The 26,264-nt window shown below is 38.4% G+C and overlaps 1 protein-coding gene across 2 annotated transcripts in view; it reads left to right on the forward strand.

Annotated features, from left to right (window-relative positions):
• The window catches only part of LOC136862870 (dihydrolipoyllysine-residue succinyltransferase component of 2-oxoglutarate dehydrogenase complex, mitochondrial), a 230,837-nt gene that overhangs the window by 35,211 nt on the left and 169,362 nt on the right, over nt 1-26,264 (forward strand). For both annotated transcript variants that reach the window (XM_068225803.1, XM_067139138.2), the window contains one exon: nt 769-823. In XM_068225803.1, the coding sequence (XP_068081904.1) occupies nt 769-823 (55 nt within the window). The remainder of the gene's footprint in view (nt 1-768; nt 824-26,264) is intronic.

Here is a 26,264-nt window from a genome sequence, read left to right on the forward strand (position 1 = left end):
TTCTCAAACCGTTTCAGGCACAAACTTATTAATTTTTTCATGCAGGGTGGTCTTCTGTATCCAGGATGTTATAAATATTTAAAAACATTCACCCCTTAAAAAGTATTCATTTCTCCATTACTGTTTGACGTGTTTTATTGATAGAAGGCAGTTCATGTTTAGGAAAATGTATTCCAATGAGGCTCAACTTGTACTATTCCAATGAGATGTAGCTGGTATTTTAGATTTGGTAGGTCAAATAGACTGTATTGCTATTGACATCATCATCACCTCATCACCAGATATTTCATTCCAGGCTTGTGTTAGTGTCATACTTTCATACGTATGTTCACCTGTTATGCTCCCACTCCCCACCTCCCAGACCAATTCTACTATTACTTACAGCTAAATTCAAACCTTCATTATTGGAGAAGTCTTCCTCATGAACAGTCAAGATTTTCTTTTGAAGACGCGGAGTAAAGTTCTCTGCAAAATGAAAAAAAATTCACCTTATTTTCTTGATGCAGCATAAGTGCAAAAAGGTTATATGATGTCTACAATTATGGGTTGAGAAAGTGCTGATTTTGTGAACCTCTAACTTATTAAAATGATTTTTGGGGTACCGGAAAATACTATTGTACTTAGTAGCAAGTTCATATGAAGTTTTTAGTTAAGAGTACATTTTGTTCATGAAGGAAACCTATTAGGTGTGTTATATAACCAAGCTGCTTAAAAATGCAGTTGTAACCTATTATTAGCTCAGTTATCAAATTTTATTTTACTTTTCAGGTCGAATGATTTGGAATACATGTCGACGGATAGGTGCAGTTTCAGGAAGTTCCATGTGAGTACTTTTCTTCTTTCTGTTCAAATTTAGAATGGTAAAATACAATGTTACTAAGTATGAATGTTCCTGTAATTACAACTGGGATTCGTAGGACCCATGCCTAAAGCTGTCTGGCATGTGTTGATCACTTACTACACTTACTGCACACTTAATAGGTGTTTCTTAACTCTTGCCCTTCTACTATATATGTTATCTTCATTCCACCTTCATCCCTTTGATTTGCCTTGTAACATTCAATAAAGAATTTCCAGATGATTTTATCTCCTGAGTGTGTATGTTCAGAACGGATGTGAAGGTGGCAGTGACTAAAGGATACTTACCGATAAATTTAAACAATGTATGAATGGTGAGAGTGCGTTGGACAAAAATATTTGGTTTGTTGAGATGGCTAATGTGCTAAGAAAGTGAAATATCTATACCGGTACTTTCATTGTAGTTTCTTTGAAAGTTTTCCTTGTTCCCTCTTAAAACACAGCTCTCTTTTCACGCCATTCATAAAGGCATCAATGACTGTGCCACAACCCGTGAGTGTACCACTATGTTTACTGTGGGGGGATTTTGAAGTAGATTCATTAAACTTAGGCCTTCAGATCTCAGTGTGTATGTTGTTGTAGCCACAACTTCCGTTTCTTTGTCCGATTATACCATACAGTACCTACTCACCCTGTTTGTAGCCTGGTATCTTTCATCTGTTTGACTCTTCCTTTAAAACTGAGAAACATTGAAGATACCAGTCAATCAGTCATCATTGATCTGCATTTAGGGCTGTTACCATGCTGGCAGATTCCCTATCAGTTGTTATCCAAGTCTTTTCATAAATTTCAAAGTACTTAGAAACTTACTAAACATTTCCCTGGGTTGATGACCTAGATGTTAGGCCCCTTTAAACAACACACATAAAACATTTTCCTTTGATAAATTATTCCAATCCCTAATTTCTCATCCTATAAAAGAATATTTCCCCCAATTTGTCCTCTTGAATTCCATTTTTTGTTTTCATATAATGATCTTTCCTACCTGTAAAAGCTCCACTCAAACTTATTCATCTACAAATGTCATTCCATGTCATCTCTTTGCTGACAGCTCAGAACATACAGCTTAGTTCAGCAGCTCGTCTCCTTACTCCCAAGTTTTCCTAGTTGAAAGTTTGCAACGTTTTTGTAACATTTGGCATGAAGGGTAGATTATTAAAAGTAATCAAAGGCATTTATGTTGACAATTGGGCTGCAGTGACAACTGATGGTAGAATGAGTTCTTGGTTCAAGATACTTACTTGCAGGGGGTTAGTAAAGGCTGCAATCTTTTGTTCTTGGATCACCTAGTAAAAGCTATATAGTTGCAGGGAGGGATTCAGTTAGGTGGAAATTTTGTAAGCATTTTGGCCTATGCTAATGACTTGGTGTTAATGGCAGACTGTGCTGAAAGCCTGGAGTGTAATGTCTTGGAACTAGAAAATCGGTGCATTGAGTATGATATAAAAATGAGCCTTTCCAAGACTAATGTGATGTTTTTTGTTTTTGTTTTTTACTTTACGTTGTACTGACACAGATAGTTTTATGGTGGCATTGGAACAAGAAAGGGCTAGGGGTGGCCTTAATTAAGGTACAGCTCCAGCATTTGCCTGATGTGAAAATGGAAAACCATCTTCAGGGGTGCCAACAGTGGAGTTTGAACCCACTATCCCCCGAATACTGAATACTGGCTGCACTTAAGTGATTGCATCTATCGAGCTTGGTAAAAAATGTGATGTTAGTAGAGAAGAAACCCAAGAGAACTGAATGTTAGGTTGGGAATAAACAACTGGAACAGGTAGATCATTGCAAATATTTAGGATGTGTATTCTGTCAAGATGGTAGTATATAGTAAGTGAGATTGAATCAAGGTGCAGCAAAGCTAATGCAGTATTTATTCATGTCAGAAGTACAAAATATGAAACATGAAAACATACAAAAAGGAAGCAAGAAATGGACACAAGTACACAAATATATATTCATCAAGTGACTTCATACAGTTCCCACTCAAAACTTAGCCAATTTGAGAGCACTTGAATTAGCTTGAATCAAATCACTCATTGTGCATCTGGATGGGCACAACAGACAACATAAGAGATGTTGTGTTGTTTGAAATTTGCCACAATCACATAGAACTGTCTTGGTCAGAAAATGCCACCTATATAAGTTGTCTCTTGTTCTTGCAATTTCAGCTCACAGCCTGTTGAGGGACTTCCAGATTGGCCAGTTCTCTGTATGGCCAGGAGGTAGAAATTCTTTTGGTTCCATCTATTCAGACAAATTAATGGTTCTCTCCTTCCACATGTCAACTAATATTTTTGCAACTGTTCCTCGTAACGGTGGAGTATTGTTAGGAAGCCCTCGATTTTAATCTCCTTTCAACAGGTTGATATCCGTAGCGTGGGTGTGAGGTCATAGTAGATGATTTTCTTCTTTCATTGCTGGCATCCACTTCTCTTCTAATATCAGATGGAGCAATCTTTACTGGTGGGAGTTGGCCTCAAACAACCTGAAATAATCCTGCAACTCTCATTTAAGGCAACATCAACCTGTTTTACATGGGCTGACTTATACCAAACAGGACAGGCATATTCTGAGTCTTATTAGGGTTGGGTGTGAGATGGTTCCTTTCATAGTAAGTACCAAGCTGTTCTACAGCACGACTGAGTGTATGTTCTACGACCTCAAACTGTTCTATTTCAGTAACAAGAACAAGATCGTTGGTGTAACTGAAGATTTTTCACCCTTGAGGCTGTGGTTGATCACTGATGTACACATTAAATAAAATGGGAGAAAAGATACTTCCCTGGGTCAATCCATTCTTGTGAGTACTCCATCGACCATGATTTCCTTGGCAGTCTACGAAGAACCGATGATCCTGTAAAAGTGTAGCTAACATCATAGTGAATCCATAATTGTTAGTAAGATTATGGAGTTTGTGTAACAGCATTTTGTGGTTTATGGTGTCGTATGCAGCAGATCAACAAAGACTACACATGTGTCTCTTTCCTTTCAAAACCTTCTCCAATGAACTGAGTGGATCACTGCTTCCATCCTAGATATCTAGGAAGTAATTTCTCTGGTCTGAATCCAGCTTGCAGAAGAATGAGAAGAAGATCAACTATAATAGTTAAACGATTCAAGATTCTAGATCTTATAGAGGTGGCCAAGAAGTGATATTGGTCTAAAACTTTTGGGTTCATTTGGTTCTTTACCAGGCTTCAAAATAGCAATTATTCAAGCATTATGCCATAATTTTGGGATCTTGAAGAATGAAAAGCAGTGATTTTAAAGATCTAGAACCGGGTGAGTTGGCCATGCGGTTACGGGCACTCAGCTGTGAGCTCGCATCTGGAAGATAGTGGGTTCGAACCCAACTGTCAGCGGCCCTGAAGATGGTTTTCCATGGTTTCCCATTTTCACACCAGGCAAATGCTGGGGCTGTAGCTTAATTTAAGGCCACGACTGCTTCCTTCCCAATCCTAGGCCTTTCCTGTCCCATCATCTCCATAAGACCTATCTGTGTTAGTGCGACATGAAGCAAATAGTAAAAAAAAAATCTAGAAGCCAAATTTTTGTGGTATTACCAAAATGTTTAATTTTTTCAACACAGACATCATCCAGTCCTGCTGCCTTGCCATTCTTACATGTACAGATGGCTGCTTCTAATTCATGAAGCTCAAATGGTCTAGTGAGTTCACTGTTCTGATTGTGTGCCATATCTTCATGTTTGAAGTCTGATTTTCTAAAGGAAGATTTTGGTGAACTGTTATTTATTAGTTGTGATGCAGTTTTATTGGCAGTGATGTTTTTGTGTGTAGCACTCTTAGTAGAATCATTATTTAGTTTCTTCAGCAGTCTCCAACCAAGCCTTCCGTCTATTAACAGAAAAGTCAGTTTTTTCCATTATTTTAACTATTTTTCTCTCATGCTCTGTGCTATCATTAATATTAGCCCTTTACCTACTGAAATGGTTTCATCTCTAAATGGATTGTCTTCAAAGGGTGAAAGATAATTACTCATTAGAACAGCTGTATTAGGTGTTAAGCCATGAAAATATTGTGTCCTGCAACCCCAGGGCATACATAACCGAGATGCCTTCTTCACTGCATCCACGAATTTGTCATATCCTTCTGGTGTTGGCTGGATATCAGCTACAAAACTATCCAAAGTAGAAGTAAATTTCTCTCAGTGAGCTTTCTGGAAATTGAATCTTCTACAGTAGGATATAGTGATCGGTCGCACCATTGCAGAAGCTAATGCAGTGAGCTTGCAGTTGCAATCAACAGTATTCTGTAAGGAAGAAGTCAGCACCTGGACAAAACTATCTTTACACTTTTCTGTTTTCAGACAAACATTGCTGTAAAGGATTGAAAGCTAGGTGGACACAAGATATCTTATTAATAAGTTAGAAGTAACAGACATGAATGTAGAGAGAAGGAATTGGGGAATTACGCACATGAACAGTTTAATGCTCCATCTTCTTTAACATGGTTTATTGCTGTCTACATCAAAGAAGCTATATTGTATTATTCTAAATACGAGGAATATTTACAGAAACAAAGAATATAAGAATAAATGTGGTGAGGCCCAAATGAATAACTAAGATATTAGTTAAATCCTCTACAGATAGGAACAGGTGGAAAAATGGTACGGTGGTAGTCAGAATGAGGATATAAAAGCTAAGTTGGGAATGAACTCTATTGATGAAACTGTATGCATAAACTGGCTTGGTGGTGGGTTATGTGAGGTAAATGGAGGAGGATAGGTTACTTAGGACAATAATGGACCCATTATTGAGTGTAAGATAAGTAGAGGTAGACCAAAACGATGATGATTAGACTCGGTTTCTAATGATTTAAAGATAAGAGGTATGGAACTAAATGAGGAAACAGAGCTAGTAACAAATAGAGGATTGTGGAGAATTCAAGTAAATTGACAGAAGCTTGCAGACCGCACACTGAAAGACATACCAGTCTGTAATGTATGTATGTATGTATGTATGTATGTATGTATGTATGTATTCTTTTGTTGGAAATCACCCAGAACAAATCATGCTGCTTTCCTTTGCATTCTCTCCAGTGGTCGCATCAAATAATCCTAATGTGCGTCCCATACACTGGATCTGTGCTGTTAATTGGGGTCTTACCAGTGACTTATATGCCCTCTCCTTTACTTCCTTACCCAACCACTGAACACCCTCATAACCATATTAACAAATCTGTAACCTTTATTTCCAACCTCCTTAATGTGATTACCTGAATGAAGATCTTTTCCTATATTAACACCTAGGTTTTTATATAATTAATGAGATGAAATGAGGTGATCAATAATAAATAATAATGAAAGTAGATGAATGAATCCGAATTAATAGATGTAATTGATGATGAGTGGTTGTACCTAAGAACAACACACCACTGAGAATTCTGATTACAACCAATCTTTCTCAGCTATAGAGTACGATTTATCCATTCTAAAAATAGCTAATAAAGGCGTTTTGTTAAACATCTATGAGAACATCTTCATCAATATTGATCAAAGAAACAACCCAAATAATATTTAGTTCTTCTGGGTTGAACCATTTTGTTGTTTTCTGTACATTCCATACAGTTTGCCACTGTTTCAAATACATTGCCGTATTCTTTGTCAAAGTGACTGAAATACCCCTATTCGATCCGAGGTATATGTATGGAATGAACAGAACTAAAAGAACTAAATAATTCTACACACCATGGAAGCTTCACTTCTAAGAAACCCAAATAATAACTTAAATTAAATTTCCAAAACCCTCAGTATTCTCTTTGAGGAGATTATGAATACATTCTTTGTCAAAATTATCGTAATCAACACGTAGTCATTCTGCCTCTTCCGCCCTTTCAGTTTCCCCTCACTCCCTTCCCATGCCTCCACTCATATGCTTGCTACTCCCGACAGATGACCGGCTATCTGTAGTCTTAACACAAGGCCTCATGCAGGGTAGTCGGGCTAGAGAGAGAGAGGGGGGGGGGGGGGGCGAGCGAAGGAGTAAGTACTTGGACGCTTCTAACTTTATCATTACAAGAGAGGGTTGCTTTACTTGTTCAGCTTATTCTAATTTTCCTTTTAGACTTCTTATTCCAAATTTTCTTCTTAATACATGGAGTTATTAAACCTATCTGACAACTCAACCTGCATTTTGAGGAAGTTCCACCTGAATTAAAGTCCATTTTAACACAAACATTACAACATTAGAATACTCACTCAGCCAAGTGTTGGAATATCATTCAACATTTCTTATTGGACATTCACAGGAACTTTTAAAAAATGTTGTATTTTAACATTACATCGTCCCTGAAGACATGACATTTTATCTACAACTACATTTTTTGACAGAAGTAGGCCTGTTTAAGGGTATGTTTTAACTGTGCATTTGACGGAGTTATTTAACTCTAGTAGAAATTTTGGATGTGTTATTTGTTGTAGCAGTTCATTAGGAACACCATGAATCTTAGCACACTTTTGTCATTAGGCTGAAGATGTCTCCAAAATAGAGACAAAAGATGTCCCTTTCCTAAAAAAGAAAAAAATAAGATTTTTTTAAGTATTGTAAATCTGGAGTTTACTCAAACACTCTTAAAACTTGCTAGAACAGTTACAACTATAAAATGTTGACTGTCGTAAAATGGCTTGAAAGGATGTCTGGCTACAGAAAATCCTTTCTGAAGCTGGTAAATAAAAGCAAGAGGCTCAAATAGGGTAGGAAGAGCTAATTGCACACCTGAAGATTGAAGAAATTGCTGTTCACAGATGAATCAAAGTTCGAAGCCTTTGGTACCAAAGGAGGATATTTGTTTGCTGACATGAATGGGAAAGGCTGGCCAAGCAGGGCTTTCTACCAACAGTTAAATATGGCAGGGGTTCTATTATCACTTGGGGATGGCCTGAGGAGATATAGTTGAAGATATTATGAAAATAGAAGGACGTATGGACCAGAAATTCTATCACCATATACTTCAGTACCAGTATCATGTAGTAGCATGTGGGTACCCATAGTATGGAAGGGGTTTACCTTGCAATGAGATAATGACCCAAAACATTGGTCGGCATGTTGTTTGAAGTACGATACATTGCATCAAACAAAAAACAGAAGGTTCTGAAAGATGTGGGTTACCATCTCAAAACATTGAAATGGTCTGAGATGAAGTGGGTAGTCATATCTGCAAAATTCATATCTCAAGCAAGGAACATGAACTAAAAACTGAAATTTGCTTCTGTGGACAAAAGGAGCATCTTTGTACAGTTCTGTCAATAATTTCAGTTAAAAATGCCTTTCTTCATGATTTAATATATGCAAGTTCATATTTCATATAGATTAATGACAAATCAATGAGTTGCTGCTGCCCCATAGAACTCTGCAGATAAATTTTATCCTCCTTGAAGCCAAACAGGATGTTCCTTACGACATTACAGTTAAAAATAGAATCAAAGCAGTAGACATCTCTGGAAAGCTAGAAGGAATTGTTATATACTTTTTGAACAATAGTATTGTGAATTCATACACAGAAGATATATTTGGTATCTCACTTCTGAGAGCTGTTTGATGAAAATGTAGTTCACCTGGAAATGAAGGACCAATATTTCTTCATAATATTCCTGCAATATCTTTGCTTTCAACATCAATTCTTCAACTGACAATTCAACTAACACCTTTTGGAGAATAACAGAGAATTTATTAAAGATATAATCAAGTGACTAGAATTGTTTCTGAAGTTGTATATCAACAAAATTCCTGCACAGCATAAAATACATTGATTCTAAAAGAACGTATATCATCTGAAAGTCTATGGTCTTCTGACAGCTCATCAAAATGTATACAAGGGTTGGGGCATAACATTTTCCGCATGAATATGGGATCTACCAGGATATGGGAATATCAGATGGAGTGGGGATTGTAAGGTATAATTAATGCTGAGTAGGTTTACCAGGTGTAGGATATAAAGCAAGAAAACTGTCAGCCATGATATCCTTGTGTTTCATAATGTTTATTTTCAGAGAGTACAGGAACACCAAGATTATCAGAGAGTACAGGAACACCAAGATTGTCAGAGAGTACATGAACTCCAAGATTGTCAGAGAGTACAGTGACTCCAAGACTGTCAGAAACTCCAAGACTGTCAGAGAATACAGTAACTCCAAGAAGGTCAGCTCCTGCTTTACAGCGGTCCCAGCTGGTCTTATGCTCTAGTGCCTGCAGTGCTACCCATGTCCAAGTGTCTTGTGTGGTGCGGTGCATGCAAGTCTGTGTGTCTATCTTCATATACTTGCAGTGTGTAGTGAGTAGCATGGAGGCTAATAGCAGGGGCAAGGAGGCACTCGACCCTTCGCAACTCGCAGTTAAACCAAATGCCTAATAATGAGTTTCAAACACCTGGCGACTCATGTGATGTTAATCATACCACCCCTCATAACTCAGTCGAACAGGAAACATATCCCAGAACTCATTATGGACCCTATATAAATTATGTTGAATTTAATACTGCTCAAAACATTGGACATCTTCATCCTATGGCCTTGGGGTGAATCGTTTTACACCACGAACCTACTATGCTGCCGTAGCAGGGGGAGAGGTGATACTTCCACATGGCACGTCCCAGGTGGCGGATAGCGGGGCCCTAACTGGCTTGGCGGCGGACTTGAGGGATATAAAGTACCTCTCGCCGACCAAACACACAACCCCCTGTTGGTGCGGGGTGCAGATGAAGAATACACCCACGGTATCCCCTGCCTGTTGTAAGAGGCGACTAAAAGGGGCGACAAAGGGATGATCAAATTAGAACCGTGAGACTACTTGTAATTAGTTCCATCACGTAGGGAACACCATGGGTCGCTTTTACTTGCGCGTAGTACCACTACTTTAGGTACAAAATAGGTTTGCGATTAGTAGCGACAGTGTATGGCTCAGAATTCATTTTACAGTACCTGTGACTTGTACCCCTATATGAGCAATACCATGGGATGAGCGACACCATGGTTCTACCTTGCCTATGCTTAGTACCCACTATGTGAGGAACACCACAGGATACTGTGAGCCCCTGTGGTTTGTACACTTATGTGAGGAACGCCATAGGTTTGCGTTGCCTGTAAATAGTGCCGCGTACCGAGCTCGATAGCTGCAGTCGCTTATGTGCAGCCAGTATCCAGTATTCGGGAGATAGTAGGTTCGAACCCCACTGTCGGCAGCCCTGAAAATGGTTTTCCGTGGTTTCCCATTTTCACACCAGGCAAATGCTGGGGCTGTACCTTAATTAAGGCCACGGCCACTTCCTTCCCACTCGTAGCTCTTTCCTGTCCCATCGTTGCCGTAAGACCTATCTGTGTCGGTGCGACGTAAAACAACTAGCAAAAAAGAAAAAAAAAAGAAAAAATAGTGCCGCAGTGTGCGAAACATCCTAGGTCTGTGTTACATGTGCGAATTTCATTACCTGTGGGTAGTACCATACAGTGTGGAACACCGCAAGTCTATGCTACTTTTGATTAGTACCGCAACGTGACAAATACCACGGTTCTACTTTCCTAGTGGTAAGTACCATTATGAGGAGCCGATGACTTAGATTTTGGACCCCTCTAGACTAAAAGCATCATCGATTCAGTATTATGCTATAGACACTGTCCCTTGGTCAGTAATACTGTCATTTCACATCAGTTTCTCTGACTGTGAGGCATTGTGGGTCGGATCCACTGATTGTTTTAAATTCATATCCATCCATTCATTCTTTGTCCTCACGTTTTGAATTCTGGTCATTAGAGGATTTTTGGATTTTAAATTTGTCATTCCATTTCGTCTCATTTTTGTACCATTAGGGGCTTATGACCTAGATGTTAGGCACCTTTAAACAACAAGCATCATCATCATCATCAATCTTTTACGAACAAAACATTGCGGGAGTCAAGTCTGTTGCCTGACGGGGGCGCAATCCAGTCCAAGTAGAGTTTAATTATGTGGTCCAAGCTAATAACTTTTATCTCACCCGATTTTTGTAAACCCTCATTGTTAAAACTTTTATACCTAGCTCGCATGTACTGCGAGTAGGTATTATTCAAGGTGTAGAAGAGTCTTTATCAGATACTGAAATTCTCCATAACCTCAAATCTCCTATGCCAACCAAATCAATCCATTGGTTAGATCGCAGAGTCTCTAATCAAGATCGTATAGACTATGTGCCCATGGGCTCTATGAAAGTTGCTTTTTGAGCTCAAAGCTTGCCACAACAAGTCTCATTACATCGGGTATCTTTAGACGTTCAACCATTCATGTTCTCACCTCTCATAGTAAGAAATGCCAAAGATATGGACATACCGATGAGAACTGTCAAGCTAAGGCTCCTCGGTGTGGGCGCTGTTCATTGCAGCATCTCACAGCGGACTGCTCTGAAAACTTTTACCAATGTGTGCATTGCCACAGATCCCATGTTACTGGTTCACAAACTTGCCTGGCTCGACAACACCAATCTATATATATAAAGTAGCTTGTCCTGACTGACTGACTGACTGACTGACTGACTGACTGACTGACTGACTGACTGATTCATCATCGCCGAACCAAAACTACTGGACATAAAGAAATGAACTTTTGGGGATATATTCATATTAAGACGTAGGTGCTCGCTAAGAGAGGATTTTTGGATATTCCTTCGCTAAGGGGGTGGAAAGGGGGGTGAAATTTTAAAATGAGTGTATCTATATCTCAAAACTTTAAAAGTTTACACATGTAAAAATTGGTATTTAGAATCTTCATTAAAAACAAGGAAACACGATTTTTTTGTTTTCAGAAAATCCCAATAGGAGGGGTGAAAAAGGGTGAAAATGGGGGAAAAATGGGTTGAATGCCTTTAATCAGGATACTGGTACTTATATCTCAGAAACTGAAGGTATTACAGACCTGAAAATTGGTACTTTTGATCTCTTTTAAAAATAAAGAAACACGTATTTTTTTGTTCTTGGAAAATCCAATTAATGGGAGGGTTAAAAGGGGGTGAATTTTTAAAATGAGTGAATCTATATCTCCACACTTTTACAGTTTGCAGATGTAAAAATTGGTATTTAGAATCTTCATTAAAAATAAAGAAACACGTATTTTTTGTTTTCGGAAAATCGCAATAGGAGGAGTGTAAAGGGGTGAAAAAGGGGTTGAATACCTTTAATGAGGCTACTTATATCTCAGGAACTGAAGATATTACAGACCTGAAAATTGGTGTTTGAGATCTCCTTTAAAAATAAAGAAACACATATTTTTTTGTTTCTGGAAAATCCAATTAAGGGGGGTGAAAAGGGGGTAATATTTTAAAATGAGTGTATCGATATCTCAAAACTATTAAAGGTTATAGATGTGAAAATTGGTATATAGAATCTCCTTTAAAAATAAAAATAAAGAAACACGTATATCGTATATTTTATTTTCGGAAAATCCTAATAGGAAAGGTGGAAAAGTTTGAAAAAGGGGTCCAATGCCTTTCATGAGTCTACTTATATTTCAGAACCTGAAGATATTACAGGCCTGAAAATTGGTGTTTGGGATCTCCTTTAAAAATAAAGAAACGCGTATTTTTTGTTTTTGGAAAATCCAATTAATGGGGGGGATTAAAAGGGGGTGAATTTTTAAAATGTGTATCTGTATCTCAAAACATTTACAGTTTATAGATGCAAAAATTGGTATTTAGAATCTACTTTAAAAATAAAGAAACACGTATTCTTTTGTTTGCGGAAAATTCCAATAGGAAGTGTGTAAAAGGGTGAATAATGGGTTGAATGCCTTTAATGAGGCTACTTATATTTCAGAACCTGAGGATATTACAGACCTGAAAATTGGTATTTGGGATCTACTTTAAAAACAAAGAAGCACGTATTTTTTAGTTTTGGGAAAATCCAATTAATGGCGGTTAAACAGGAGTGACAAACTGGGGTGAATTTTTTGAAAGACTATATCTACAGAATATCTTGCAACGTAAAATGTTATAGACGTAAAAAGTGGGTGTTTGGAATCTCCTGTAAATGTAAAGAAACATAGGTGATTTGTTTTTGGAAACTCCACTTAAGGGGAACACAAAAGGGGTGAAATTTTAAAATGAGAATTTTTACAGTATATCTAAAAATACTTAACATGTTACAGAAGTGAAAAATGGTATTTTTTTTATCTCTATTAAACATAAAGAAACGTGTATTTTTAGTTTTCGGAAATACCACTTGGGGGGGGGGGGGGGTAAAAGTGACTGAAAATGGTGTTGGTTTCTTTTAATTAGGCTACTGATATCTCAAAAATGAAGATGTTACAGACGTGAAATTTGATATTTCCAATCTGCTTTAAAGTAAAGAAACACATATTCTCGGAAAATCCAATGAAGGGGGGATGGGGGTGAGAGAATTGAAAAATTAATTGACTTAATTGTATGAGAATACATACATCTAATAAAAACTAATGTTGCTACAGACGTGAAAATTCGTATTTGGATCTCCTTTAAAAACAAAGAAAAACGCGTTTTTTTGGGGGGGGGAGGGACCATCTTGGAGGGCTGGAGTGTAAAGGAGTTGAATTCCTTTCATGAGGACACATAAATCAAAAACTGAAGAAGTTAGAGTCGTGATAATTGGTATTTAGAAGATCCTTTACTATTAAAGAAACAAGTATTTTTGCGGGAAAATTCACTTGGGGGGGGGGGGAGTAGTGTGAAATGAAGTGAAAAAAGTAAATTATTTTGATGGGGATACTTATTTCTCAAAACTGAAGGTAATAGACGTGAACATTGGTGTTTGAAATCTCCTTTAAACATAAAGAAACAAGCCTTCTTTTAATTTTTTTTGGAGGGGGGGGGGGGGTGGCGGTGAATAAACGTAACGGCGGTGGGGTGTAGAAGGAGGTGAGACCAATTGATTTTACTGTTCTTAATGTACTTATAAGGATCCTCCGTTGCTCAGGCGGCAGCGCGCCGGCCTCTCACTGCTGGGTTCCGTGGTTCAAATCCCGGTCACTCCATGTGACATTCGTGCTGGACAAAACGGAGGCGGGAAAGGTTTTTCTCCGGATACTCCGGTTTTCCCTGTCATCAGCAACTCCAGCAACACATAATAGTAATACTAATAATAATAATAATAATAATAATAATAATAATAATAATAATAATAATAATAATGTTCCGGACCGTCGTCAAATGTGCGGACCGCGCTGGAAACGGCTCCTGGACGGGTAATGACTAAGAATGCAGTCCGGCCGCGGGTTCAGTGCCGCCAAGGCACCCAATATGGCACCACGCCGGATCTCCTGAAGGATTTTATCCATATTAAAAATGATTATAGGAAAAGATGGCATAGATTTACGGACCCAGCTGACCAGGAGGAATACCTGAGTCTAGCCCGGGAAGTACGAAATCGATTGCTGGAAAGGAAGATTGAAAAATGGGAGGAAACGTGCCGTAATCTAATAGAAAACGAGACAGATCGGGAATTTTGGTGGATTCTCGCAGAAAACGAGTCAGATCGCGAATTTCGGCGGATTATATATCTAAAACAATAAGCATTCAATTATAAATTTCAGTATAATACCGTAGCGAAGCACGGGTATCTTGCTAGTCTTTAATAAAGAAAATAATGAGTACCAATAATGTAATGTATCAAGAAGCCACTACTAAGCTGAATCCCCCTGAATTCCGCCCAGAAATGCATCCCCAACAATTCCCACCATGTGTTCGAGAAACGTCTCAGTCACCACCTGAAAACCCACGGATATGAAAGTTTACACAGGTTGTAATGCAGGGACCATGGCCTGCTCCTCCACCCAGGTATGATCGGGACGGATACCTCAATTTATTAAAGACACCACAAATGCCTGTCACTACCACTCGTCCTTCTCAGCCGCATTCAACTGCATCTGTCAGCCTTCCTCCTTCAACGCCGGGAGCACTTGTCATGTCTGGTGGTGTTATACATGCACCTGCAGCTAGTCATATACAACGACAACGAGCCCACTTACAAGGTAAAATCCAACAAATCCTAGTGCAACTACTCCAACTTTTGGGTGACAACGCCCAGTTGTCAAGCGTACTTTACCAATTACGTGATAGTGTTTGCAATATTCTATCCTTATATGATCAGAATAACCCAGTGGAATGCCAGGAGTGCCTTAAAAAAATATGAATTAAATTTAACTCTTAATGGAAGTACTCCGCATATTGTCACATTACAGGAAACATGGTTTTATACTCACCAATATATTCAAGTCAAGGTTATAATGTAGAGGGATGCGATGGACAGGGACATGGTGGGGTTGCTTTTCTAGTCCATCACAAAATGTCGTACAGAACATTAAATATCCTTCATCCGATCCCCAATATATTTGCCATCGTTATTTCTTATAATGAAATCGTCATTCTTAATATTTATTGCCCTCCTGATGTATTTATTACGGAAAAGCAATGGTCCCAGTTTTTCCAACAATTTGATACTGTGCAGCATATCCTTCTTTTAGGAGACTATAATGCCCACCATACAACATGGGGTAGTAGTTTTGATACAATTAAGGTCTCACATCTTCTTACTTCAGCAAATAAATACGACCTCTTCATACTTAATGACGGATCACCCACTAGACTAACTCCGACCGGTTTACCCCCAAGTGCTGTGGACTTAACCCTTAGCCGGAGCCACATGGTATCCCTTACTACATGGCATACATTAGCGGACACTTATTTAAGCGATCAGTTCCCTATCACTATTACTTACGGAGTGGGTAGGACTAGCCCGTCTACAATAGCACCGGCATGTATGTGTAACGTTCGCTCCTGTCGACAATTCGATGTCCAAACTTGTAGAAGTTATATAACCACCCAACTTAGCCTAATGCCCGTCAACAAGTTAACGTATAATTCCTTACTTGCAATTCTATAAGATCGCATTGACATATACTATCCCTTTAAAGAATCTACTGGGCCGATGACCTTCGATGTTGGGCCCCTTAAAACAACAAGCAACAAAGAATCTACTGACCCTCCATCTGACCAGCCTCAACAAATATGTTGGTGGGACGGCGAATGTCATCGGTTAATTCAAACTCGATGACGACTATTTCAAATTTATTGAAAAATTTAACTCCACACAATTATTTCTGACTCAAAAAACATATCACGTACACCCGGCAAACTTTTAATAACAAATGGAGAGCAGCCTGGAAGGCGTTTGTCACATTTCTAACCACCCAAATACCTACCACACATCTTTAGAATGTCATACGAGCCCTAACAGGAACTTTGCAACATGCATCGTCTGCGGTAAACTTAATAACTCCAGATTATGTCTTACCATATATTCTTTCTAAACAAATGACTTCAAATGTACAATTCTCCATCTTACTACAACCCTTTGAATCCAAGGAACTGGAGGCTGTCTTAAATTCATCTTCAAATTCTGCTCTGGGACCGAATTACATTGCATATAAGATGATCAAGTCCCTACCCGAATATGCCAAAAAAGTGCTAATGGATTTCTATAATAACATTTTGACAACCTTAAAGATGCCTTCACAATAGAATGACTTTTTTCTCATTCCAGTTCTAAAGGCCGGCAGGATATTTGCTGACCCCAATAGTTATCATGGAATAGTATTAGGATCCTGTCTTAGAAAAACTTTTCTTAATTTACTTTTACAGCAGTTCATGTGGGCTTTAGAATATTATTATCTAGTTCCAAAACACCAATATGCATTCATTAAAGGGCGCAGCTCACGTAATGCATTTAACATTTTTATCATTGATGTCCTGGCGACATACCGAAAACTAAATATGGTTGCTATCTTTTTGGATATCAAAAGTGCGCATGATACCATCCCCCATCATATTCTTTGAGAAAAGCTCTCTTTAAGACAAATCCCAGACAGATTTATAAATATTCTACATCAATTACTAATGCGTCGCACGCTCATAGTTAAATCGACAGAACACCAAATAACAAGTCAACAAACATCTCGCAGACTACCACAGGGGGATATATTCAGTGGCATCTTATCTGCATTATATACGCACGATTTCGAACAGTGAATTCTACGTTCCGCACTCTTGCTTGCCTATGCCGATGATTTTGTTATCTATTATTCGCATGATAGGTTAGAAACCTGTCGACAACACCTGCCAAAAGTAATCAGTGAGGTAGCTTCGTGGTTAGTTGCCCATGGTCTCCAGCTCTTGATCTCGAAATGCTATGAAATGATCTTTACTCATCATTGATATTATGATCAATCTCCCATTTCATTTGATGGGTTTGAAATACCAATTTGTAACTAACATAAATATCCCAGTTTAATCCTAGATAATCAACTAAATTGGAAAAAACTTTTCCAACAAATACATCAAAAGACCAACGTATATAACAATGTATTAAAAACCGTTATTTGCCGACACTGGGGTGCGGCTCCAGTTGTGTCCATATCATTGCATAGAGCAACAATTAGGGCATACCTCGATTATGGAGCACAGCTTCTGTCAACACTCTAACACGATTCAATACTTTACAGTATCAAGCCCTGCAAATCTGTTTGGCTGCGCTTAAATCTACTCCTACAAATGCCCTCTTAGTAGAATAGGGTGAACTTCCCGTTGGCAATACAGTGCCAAATACTGGCCAAAAATATCTCCTCCAGTTGCAGCTACTTTATGAATATCACTTAACAAGACATCATAGATCCCGCCAAATGCCAGCATTATATTACGCCTATGACTCGCTACATTTGTATTGAGATTCCTTAGTGAGAAGTCTCACGCTACCTCCTTATACATTTCCTTTTCCCATCCTATTTTACAAGCCCTACATCATTATTCCGTCTCCTAATAACTACACCAGAGCAAGAGGTGCCCACGATCGTACAGAGATGGTTACAAAAAAATGTGGTTTACCGTTTCAGATGGCGGCATCGATATATATACTGATGGCTGAAAGACCAAGCGTGGTTTTGGAGCGGCATTCTTTGTGCCTAACGTTTCAAAATGGCGCCCGTTAATGACGACGTCGTGTTTTATCCTCCTAGTAAATTAATCATAATATGTGACGAAAAGTGCGGAAAACGTCGAAGATTAGTGAAAAATGGAATGTTATGTGATTCATGTGATCGATATTGCATCATAAGTGCGGGAATTGCCATAGAGACGTAAACACTAATGAAAATGTTGACTGGATTTGTGAACAGTGTGTTTGGAATGTTGTAGTTGGCGATGGCTTTGACGATGCAGCACCAAAAAGAAACAACGAGGAAGACAAAAGTGCATTAGAAATTATAAACATTCTACAAAAGGACAATGAGGCTCTTAAAGTAGAAAATCAAGAGTTAAAGGAAAGACTGCAATCGCTAGAATTCGGGACTGACCATTCTTCGAGTGATATACCGGTACCAGTAACAAACTCGAGCACGTGGTGTCAAGTAGTTCATGGATGGCTGGCTAAGAAGAAATCTACAACTGAATTTCCGGAAATAAACATCATAAATAGGTTTTCTGCCCTAAATAATTTAATTCTGGAAGAAAGCGATCGCACGCGTGAAACCAAATCATCGCGAACCGCTGCCGTTGCCTTGCCGAGGTTAAAAGAAAGAGAAAGAATGCTTTTGCTGTTCTATAGAATTTATAAAAACTCCTGTCAAGGAAGAACCGAGCAGAATCTTAATTGTTAGAAGTTATATTTAAAAAACTTGCCCATACCAAAACTTAAGCTTGTGAAAAATATATTGAGAATGCACCCAACAAATGCAAGGAGGCATGGGATGTTATAGTACAAGAAAACATCCCTACTCGAACTCAAGATACATTTCTCGATCCGGGAGAACCGAATAATTATTTCTTAAACTCTGTAAAAGAAATCAGAGATCAAATTAAGGCAACAGGTACAGCTGCGAGTAACTTTCTTTACAATCAACCCCCTGCCGAAACACTTTCCATTGGATTGAAACCACGTCTGATGAAGTAATTAAAGTTAGCTTAAAATTATCAAACTCTTAAGAGTAGGTATGGATTGTTATTGGTTTTCAGCCCTGAGGGAAGTAAACGATACGCAAGGACTTATCCGTATGGGAAGCAGTCAAACGTATAGCGCAAAATACGTTACAAGAAGCGGCAAAGTTAAGCCTAAAATCCCACACAGTGCACCGGCGAAAGTGTCGAACATTCTTACATTTGGTGATAGCCAGGCGAGGGGAATTGCAGAGAAAATGAACAATTAAGATATTGCAGCATCGACCGTCATCTATCCTGCGGCCCCAATCAAGAAGGTATTGGAAAACACGGAACAGGCAGCAAGAAATCTCGGAAGTCGTGATGCAGTAGTGATCATCGGCGGGACGAACGACGTAGCTCATAACGACGCTAAGAATGTAATTTCTAAACTTAACACGTTCCCTGCGGCAGTGAATTTCGATGACTTAATGTTACGTCGTATCGGCCCACCGGTGACCCGATGCTGCCTTTAATTATTATCGGTTCGGGTCACCGGTGACCTGACGAATTTGACTTTGTTTACTCCCTAGTATGAAATCCTAAACAATGCATGTGCACTTGTGTGCGTTATTGTTGAGGAGACATTCCAGCGTATTTACCTGTGCGACAGTGTTCCGATTCAACAATTACGTGAAACAGAAATGATCCCGGAAATAATTGTTAGATTCTCGTTCATTGATCTGTTTTTGTGGGAATATGAGAGGCCTATGTTAATTAATTTCATATTATGCTTAGTAAAAAATGCAATATCACAAAAGAGAAAGGATATACATTCGGAACAATATTTACTAGACACGAAAACAATCCCAGCTATTTACAGTAAAAACGGAAAAAAAATATAACGTCATTTGCCAATACTTTTCAGAGAAGTCTTCAAGTAAAATTAAGTACCGATTTCCAGACGAGATATAACTCAAACACTGTCACCGTTGCGTTATACACGTTCACTGCCACTTTTTCACGTGAGTTTCATTGATGCACTCGATACACATTTTTGGTGCTCCTGGACAACCTGCACTGAATGTCACCACCTTCTTTGTTTTGTTGTCGGCAGTTTTCTTACCATGCTTTGCAAATATCTTCTTGTAGCACACTGTGCAATGTCGCTGCATTTTTCTGGCTGGTCCTTCCAGTTTACCCCATGTGTGTGCGCCCTGTTCCTTGTTGGAGGTGTTCAAGATGTAGCAGTGCTGTACAGACATAGAGAGAATGCAAGAGATTCCTTAAAATGACGAAAAAGATTTTTTTTTTTCAGAACTGCGCTTGCATTGTATGATCCAGGTATTTACAACTGCAGTACCCAGGAGAAGTTCAATGGCAACTTTCCTCAACCATTTTACACCCTTTCTCAATGGGGTGTAATATGATGACATTTGATCACGAAGATCAACACCCCTTTTGATCTTGTAGTGGAACACAGATTTCGCCTTCAAAATTGGATCTCCTTTCCTGTTCCTTTTCCGGTGTCTTCCAGAATATCACCATGATCTGGTACAGTGGATATCATCAAAACTCTCCTCTTGTCCGTCCAGTTAATTATCTTGACATCCTTTTCATTCTCTGCTCTACAAATTTCCCCACTTTGAAGACGCTCATTAACCACATCTCTGGGGAGACCGCTCTAATTAGGTTGAATTGTTCCACAGAGAAGTGTTTGCTTGTCCAATAGATTCTGTGCCAATTGAACACTTGTATAAAAATTGTCGGCGAACAAGATGCGACCTTTTCCCAACAATGGCTCATACATGTTCATGACTACCGCTTCAGCGTGACCTATCCCTTGCAGCCCATCATCTTTCCCTTCATAAAATCGTACTGCAAAAGCCATCTTCCCCTCCACGGCACCATAGACTCTTCTATCACAACATTTTTCCCAGGGGTTAAGGCATTCTGAAAATTTTCCTGAAGCTGGTCTACTAGAGGTTTCACTTTGTACTCTCTTTTTCATTTCTCTCCCTAGGGGCTTCATTATCACACAAATGCCAACAGGAGAGCAAATGCAAGAAGCGATCACGAGTCATAGTGGCTTTTATTACCTTATTCTCATATAAAGAGTTCTTCTTCCAATAAAGTGCCAGTTCAGGGACATAATTTAACCCCGTAACAAGTAATATCACCAAAAACTTGGCCATTTCTTCCTCAGTGGTATCAATCCATTTGAATAACCGCCTCCCTTTCTTTGGTGGACACTTTTCTAACTTTTGTGCAGCATGTCTGTTTGTTTCAGTTGCCATAGTCTGCATAATTTGCTGTGTTACAAACATGTTATAAATATCAGAGGGCTATCAAAATTAGTCACAATGTTCACTTCTGTGTCATCACAGAAAATGGGTATGCCAATGTCATGCCCCCTTCTGGACCCCACCTTGACACATCGTCATCACTTACATCGCCATTACCAACAATCTGACTTGGAGAGTTATCACTTAGCATTCTGTCCCCATAAATAGCTGACCCACATGCTTCAGAGTCACTGTCTGTGTCAGAAGACGAGTCACTATCTTGGAGGTTGTACGCAGGGTCATCATTAGATACAGGAGAGAAATCACTGTCACTATGATCACTTTGTTCCAAATAATGAACAATTCGTCCGGGATCCAGTGCTATCCTAACCCTATTTCTTTTCCGTGCCACCGGTGTGTCAGAATGTGAAGGCTCCATGCCTAAAAAAGGACGTGAAATTGCTTGTAAATATTATCTACGGAAGATAATAAATATGTCAATAACTACCCCAATAACCTCTATTCGCTTACCTAAGAGCAATGTAGAAAGCAGATATCAGAAGGGTGGTACTCCTTAAACAACAATCTACCATCTTTGGGCAGCAACACTCGAGGCTTCATTCACCGTAACCGCGCTAAGCGATACCCGCGTAAAAATATAGGTCAGACAAAAATCGGGACTCAGGGTGACCCGACGCGATATGAATGGAAGATGAAATCTTCCTTCGGGTCACCGGTGGGCCGATCAAAACTAGCAGTATGCCTCGATCCTTTACTTCAATTGGAACACTCTGTTGTCATTAGTTAACGGAAATTCGTAACTAGGACGTAGCTACTTACTTCCCAATTTTGGGAAGTTCGCACCGACGGATAAGAGTAACATGTTTCGGGGCACAAAAGATAGCAAATATTGTTCTAGATTTTATTTATCTTAAGATATGTACTATAAAAAAGGCAACTCCCTTGAGTTATAATACTGACCAGGAAAACTAGTAGAAAGAGCCAGCTGTACTTCAAGCTGGCTCAGTCAACTAGAAAATAAAACTCAGGAATTTCAAGTTACCCAATTGCAAAAGTCAAGTTTTAGGGAGGAAGGGGGTCTGAGATTGCTCTTGGTAAACTGCCAGAGTGCAGTAAATAAACAATTAAAATTCGGTACATTGATGGAATCTTATGAGACTGATGTGGTGATAGGAGTGGAATCGTGGTTGAGAGAAGGGGTGGGTAATAGAGAAGTATTTCCAGAAGGGTACACAGTCTATCGTAGAGACCGAGAAGATAAAAAGGGAGGGGGGTGTTTATTCTGGTGAAGGAAACTTATTGTTCACATGAATAGTTTACCGATGAAAGGGATGAAATATTAGGGATAAAATTAGTTTGTGATAATATGAAGGAGGTGGGAATTATAGGAACATACAGGCCTAGAAGAGAAGAAAGAGACATGGAAATATTTGAGAAAATAATAGCTTATACTCATAATAACAATAATAATGATGTGGTAAAAATTGAGGGAGATCTAAACTTGCCCGAAGTTGAATGGAATGGAGCTGCAAGTGAAGCCCATGAACAGAAACTGGCAAATAAGTTAATTTGGGAGGGAGGACTTACACAAATAGTACAAGAACCGACTCGTCTCAATAACTTACTTGATGTATTCTTGGTTAAACCATGGGAAATTGTTAATAAAACTGAGGTAATTGAAGGAATAGGTTACCATAAGGCTGTAATAATGGATGTAGGACTGGTACCAAAAAGGCTTAATAAGAGGGTCGCACAAGACAAGAAATTGTACAGAAAAACTAAAGTTGATGAATTTGGGACTTACCTTAAATCACAATTCAGTTGTTGGATAAGTGAAGGGAGTAATGTGGATACACTTTGGGCTAAATTTAAAGGAATCATTTGGGAAGGAGAGAAGAGATTTGTACCTGTTAAGAAGGGTAAAATGACCTCAGACCCTGTTTATTATACAAGGGAAATAAGAAAATTAAAAAGAAAATGTAGAATAGTAAACAGGAAAATCAAAGTGGGTAGGGAGAGTAGAGAAACTAGAAAACAGCTAATGGGGGAACTGAATACAGTGAAAAGGAAGCAAAAGAGAATTATATGAATGGCATACTTCAAGATGGTAATGACCACAAAGGGAAATGGAAAAAGCTGTATTCATATATCGGGAATTAAAAAGGAAAAGAAATCCAAATTCCTACAATGGTGGGAGAAGGGGGTGAACACTATTTAACAGATACTGAGAAAGCAAACCTATTTAGTAGGGAATTCAGAGGTTCAGTAGATGATTGTCAGGAGTTGGAAATTGAAACAGAAAGTAGAGAGGGAGAGACGCAGAGGGAAACAAGAAGCTTCTCATTCACAAATGAAGATATTTTGAGAGAAATCCAACTGCTTCAACGAGGAAAAGCAGCAGGAAGTGATCAAATTACTGGGGAGGTGTTAAAGACAATGGGGTGGTACATAGTGCCTTATTTAAAATTTCTCTTTGACTATGTCATAAATAATAGTGTAATACCAAAGGAATGGAAGGAATCTATAATAATACCAATTTATAAAGGAAAGGGTGATAAAAGGAAACCAGAGAACTACAGACCAATCAGCCTGACCAGTATAGTTTGTAAAATACTGGAGATTTTAATATCAAAGTACATCAGAGGGATATGTGATGATAAAAATTGGTTCATGAGGAGCCAGTACCGGTATGGATTTAGAAAGAAATTTTCTTGTGAGGCACAACTGGTGGGATTTCAGCAGGACATATCAGATCAATTGGATTCAGGAGGCCAGTTAGATTGCATAGCCATAGATCTTTCCAAAGCCTTTGATAGAGTGGGACATGGAATATTATTAAAGAAATTGGAGGGAATAGGATTGGACATAAGGGTTACACGTTGGATAAAAACATTTCTGAATTAAGGGTTCAGAAAGTCAAAGTAGGAAATAATGTATCACAGGAAGAGAAAGTTTGGAAGGGAATTGCACAGGGTAGTATAATTGGTCCATTACTTTTCTTAATATACGTAAATGATTTAGGGAACAATATAACATCAAAAATAAGATTGTATGCAGATGACATAATTGTTTATAGAGAAAAAAATAATATTGGGGATTGTTCAGAATTACAAAGGGACCTTGAGAGTATCCAGCAATGTGTTGAAGAGAATAATATGAAGGTTAATGGAGGCAAATCAACTGTTACAACATTTACAAATAGGAGTTTTAAAACTGAATTTGAGTATACTTTGGATGAGGTAGTTGTCCCAAAAGATGGCAAGTGCAAATACTTAGGTGTGAGATTTGAAAGTAATTTGCACTGGAAGGGTCATGTGGATGACATTGTTGGGAAAGCATACAGATCTTTACATGTCATAATGAGGCTACTTAAAGGATACAACAGAGAATTAAAAGAAAAAAGTTACTTAAGTATGGTTCATCCATTATTGGAATATGCAAACAGTGTTTGGGATCCTCACCAAGAATACCTAAAAAAGAAATAGATAGTTTGCAGAGGAAAGCAGCAAGATTTGTAACAGGGGATTTCAGGAGAAAGAGCAGTGTATCAGAAATGTTAAAGGAACTTGGGTGGGAAACTTTTAAGTAAGAGAAGGGAGAAAACTAGTCTTATAGGATTATACAGAGCCTATACAGGAGAAGAAGCATGGAGAGATATCCATGAGAGGCTTCAGTTGGAAAATAATTATATTGGCAGAATTGACCACAAGTATAAAATTAGAAGGAATTTTAGCAGAAGTGACTGGGATACATTTTCATTCATTGGGAAGGGTGTGAAGGAGTGGAACAGTTTACCAGGAGTAGTGTTTGATCCTTTTCCAAAATCTGTACAGATATTCAAGAAGAGAATAAACAGCAACACGGAAAATAAATGAAATGTTAGAGGGCATTCGACCAGTGCAGGTTAATGTAAATAAAAAAATGTGTGTGAATAAATTAATTCCATCCCCTGGTAAGGAGTTTGGACAGCCAAAGTAGGGGACTGCCTGTAGGGGTGAAGTACAGTGGGGACTTCGAGGACCCTGGGACCACTACTGTAGCTGTGAAGGCCCTTCAGGAGCTCTGAAAAGTGGTGGCAAAAGGGGGCTCTGGTTAAGACACAGTAGGTCGTTATGCTACTTAGATTCCAAAATGGTAAAAAAAAAAACAAAGTAAATAAATGCAATGTAAATTTTAATCTTATACCGGTTGCATAGTATTATTTGAAGTAATTCCACATACTGTATATGAGTTGACTATGTTTGTAGGTATAGGAGATATTATAAGTAGAATTTTTTAAACAATATAAATTTATTAAGGATGATCTGTTTGTTTAATAGAAAAAAATTGTTAGCATAAATTGTGTATTATTGTATTCTAGAAAAAAAAATCTTCTCTTTTTAATTTAAAATTTAGTGCTTGACAATAATGTATTTTAGTGTACCATTTGCCACCAAGGCAGACACCTCATTTGCAAATAAAGAGATTTTGATTTGATTTGATTTGATTTGATTTGATTCACCATCTGCTGGTCCATTGACCCATTCCGCTCATCAGAAAGTTTTGCAAAGTCTCGTGCATCTTAAACAAAATTTCTTACCCAAGTTTTCTCTTTGTTATATAATCCTACCCCTAATATGATTACTGTAATCAATAAGTTTCTTTACGATTCTGAACTTGCTTTATGACATGATGTGCCGTTATAACATCTTCTTACGACAATACACTCCTGCTTCCACTGGTGTTTTCTGTTCAAGGCTTGTTTATCCTGTACATAAGTTGTGCTATTATTGAGTAACCACCTTGATTAATAAGTGTTGAGTAGAATTTCATACAAACATATTGCGAGTGTTTTTCCTATAAACCAGGATTTATATGGGCAAAATATAGGAGCCCATAACCACCAAGAATAAGAACTATGATTGTGGGAGAGTACAGTAAATCCAAGATTGTCAGAGAGTAGATTAAATCTAAGATTGTCAGAGAGTACAGTAACTCCAAGATTGTCAATATGTACAATAACTCCAAGATTGACAGAGAGTACAGGAACTCCAAGATTGTCAGAGAGTACTGGTACAGTCTTAGTACAACCATTTAATTGCAAGGAACTGGAGGCGGCCTTAAATTCATCCTCAAATTCTGTTCCAGGACCAGATTATATCACATATAAGATGATCAATTCCTACCTGAATGTGCTAAAACAGTG

Source organism: Anabrus simplex, chromosome 2 (genome assembly GCF_040414725.1).
Source record: "Anabrus simplex isolate iqAnaSimp1 chromosome 2, ASM4041472v1, whole genome shotgun sequence".
In the NCBI taxonomy this organism is placed as follows: domain Eukaryota; kingdom Metazoa; phylum Arthropoda; class Insecta; order Orthoptera; family Tettigoniidae; genus Anabrus; species Anabrus simplex.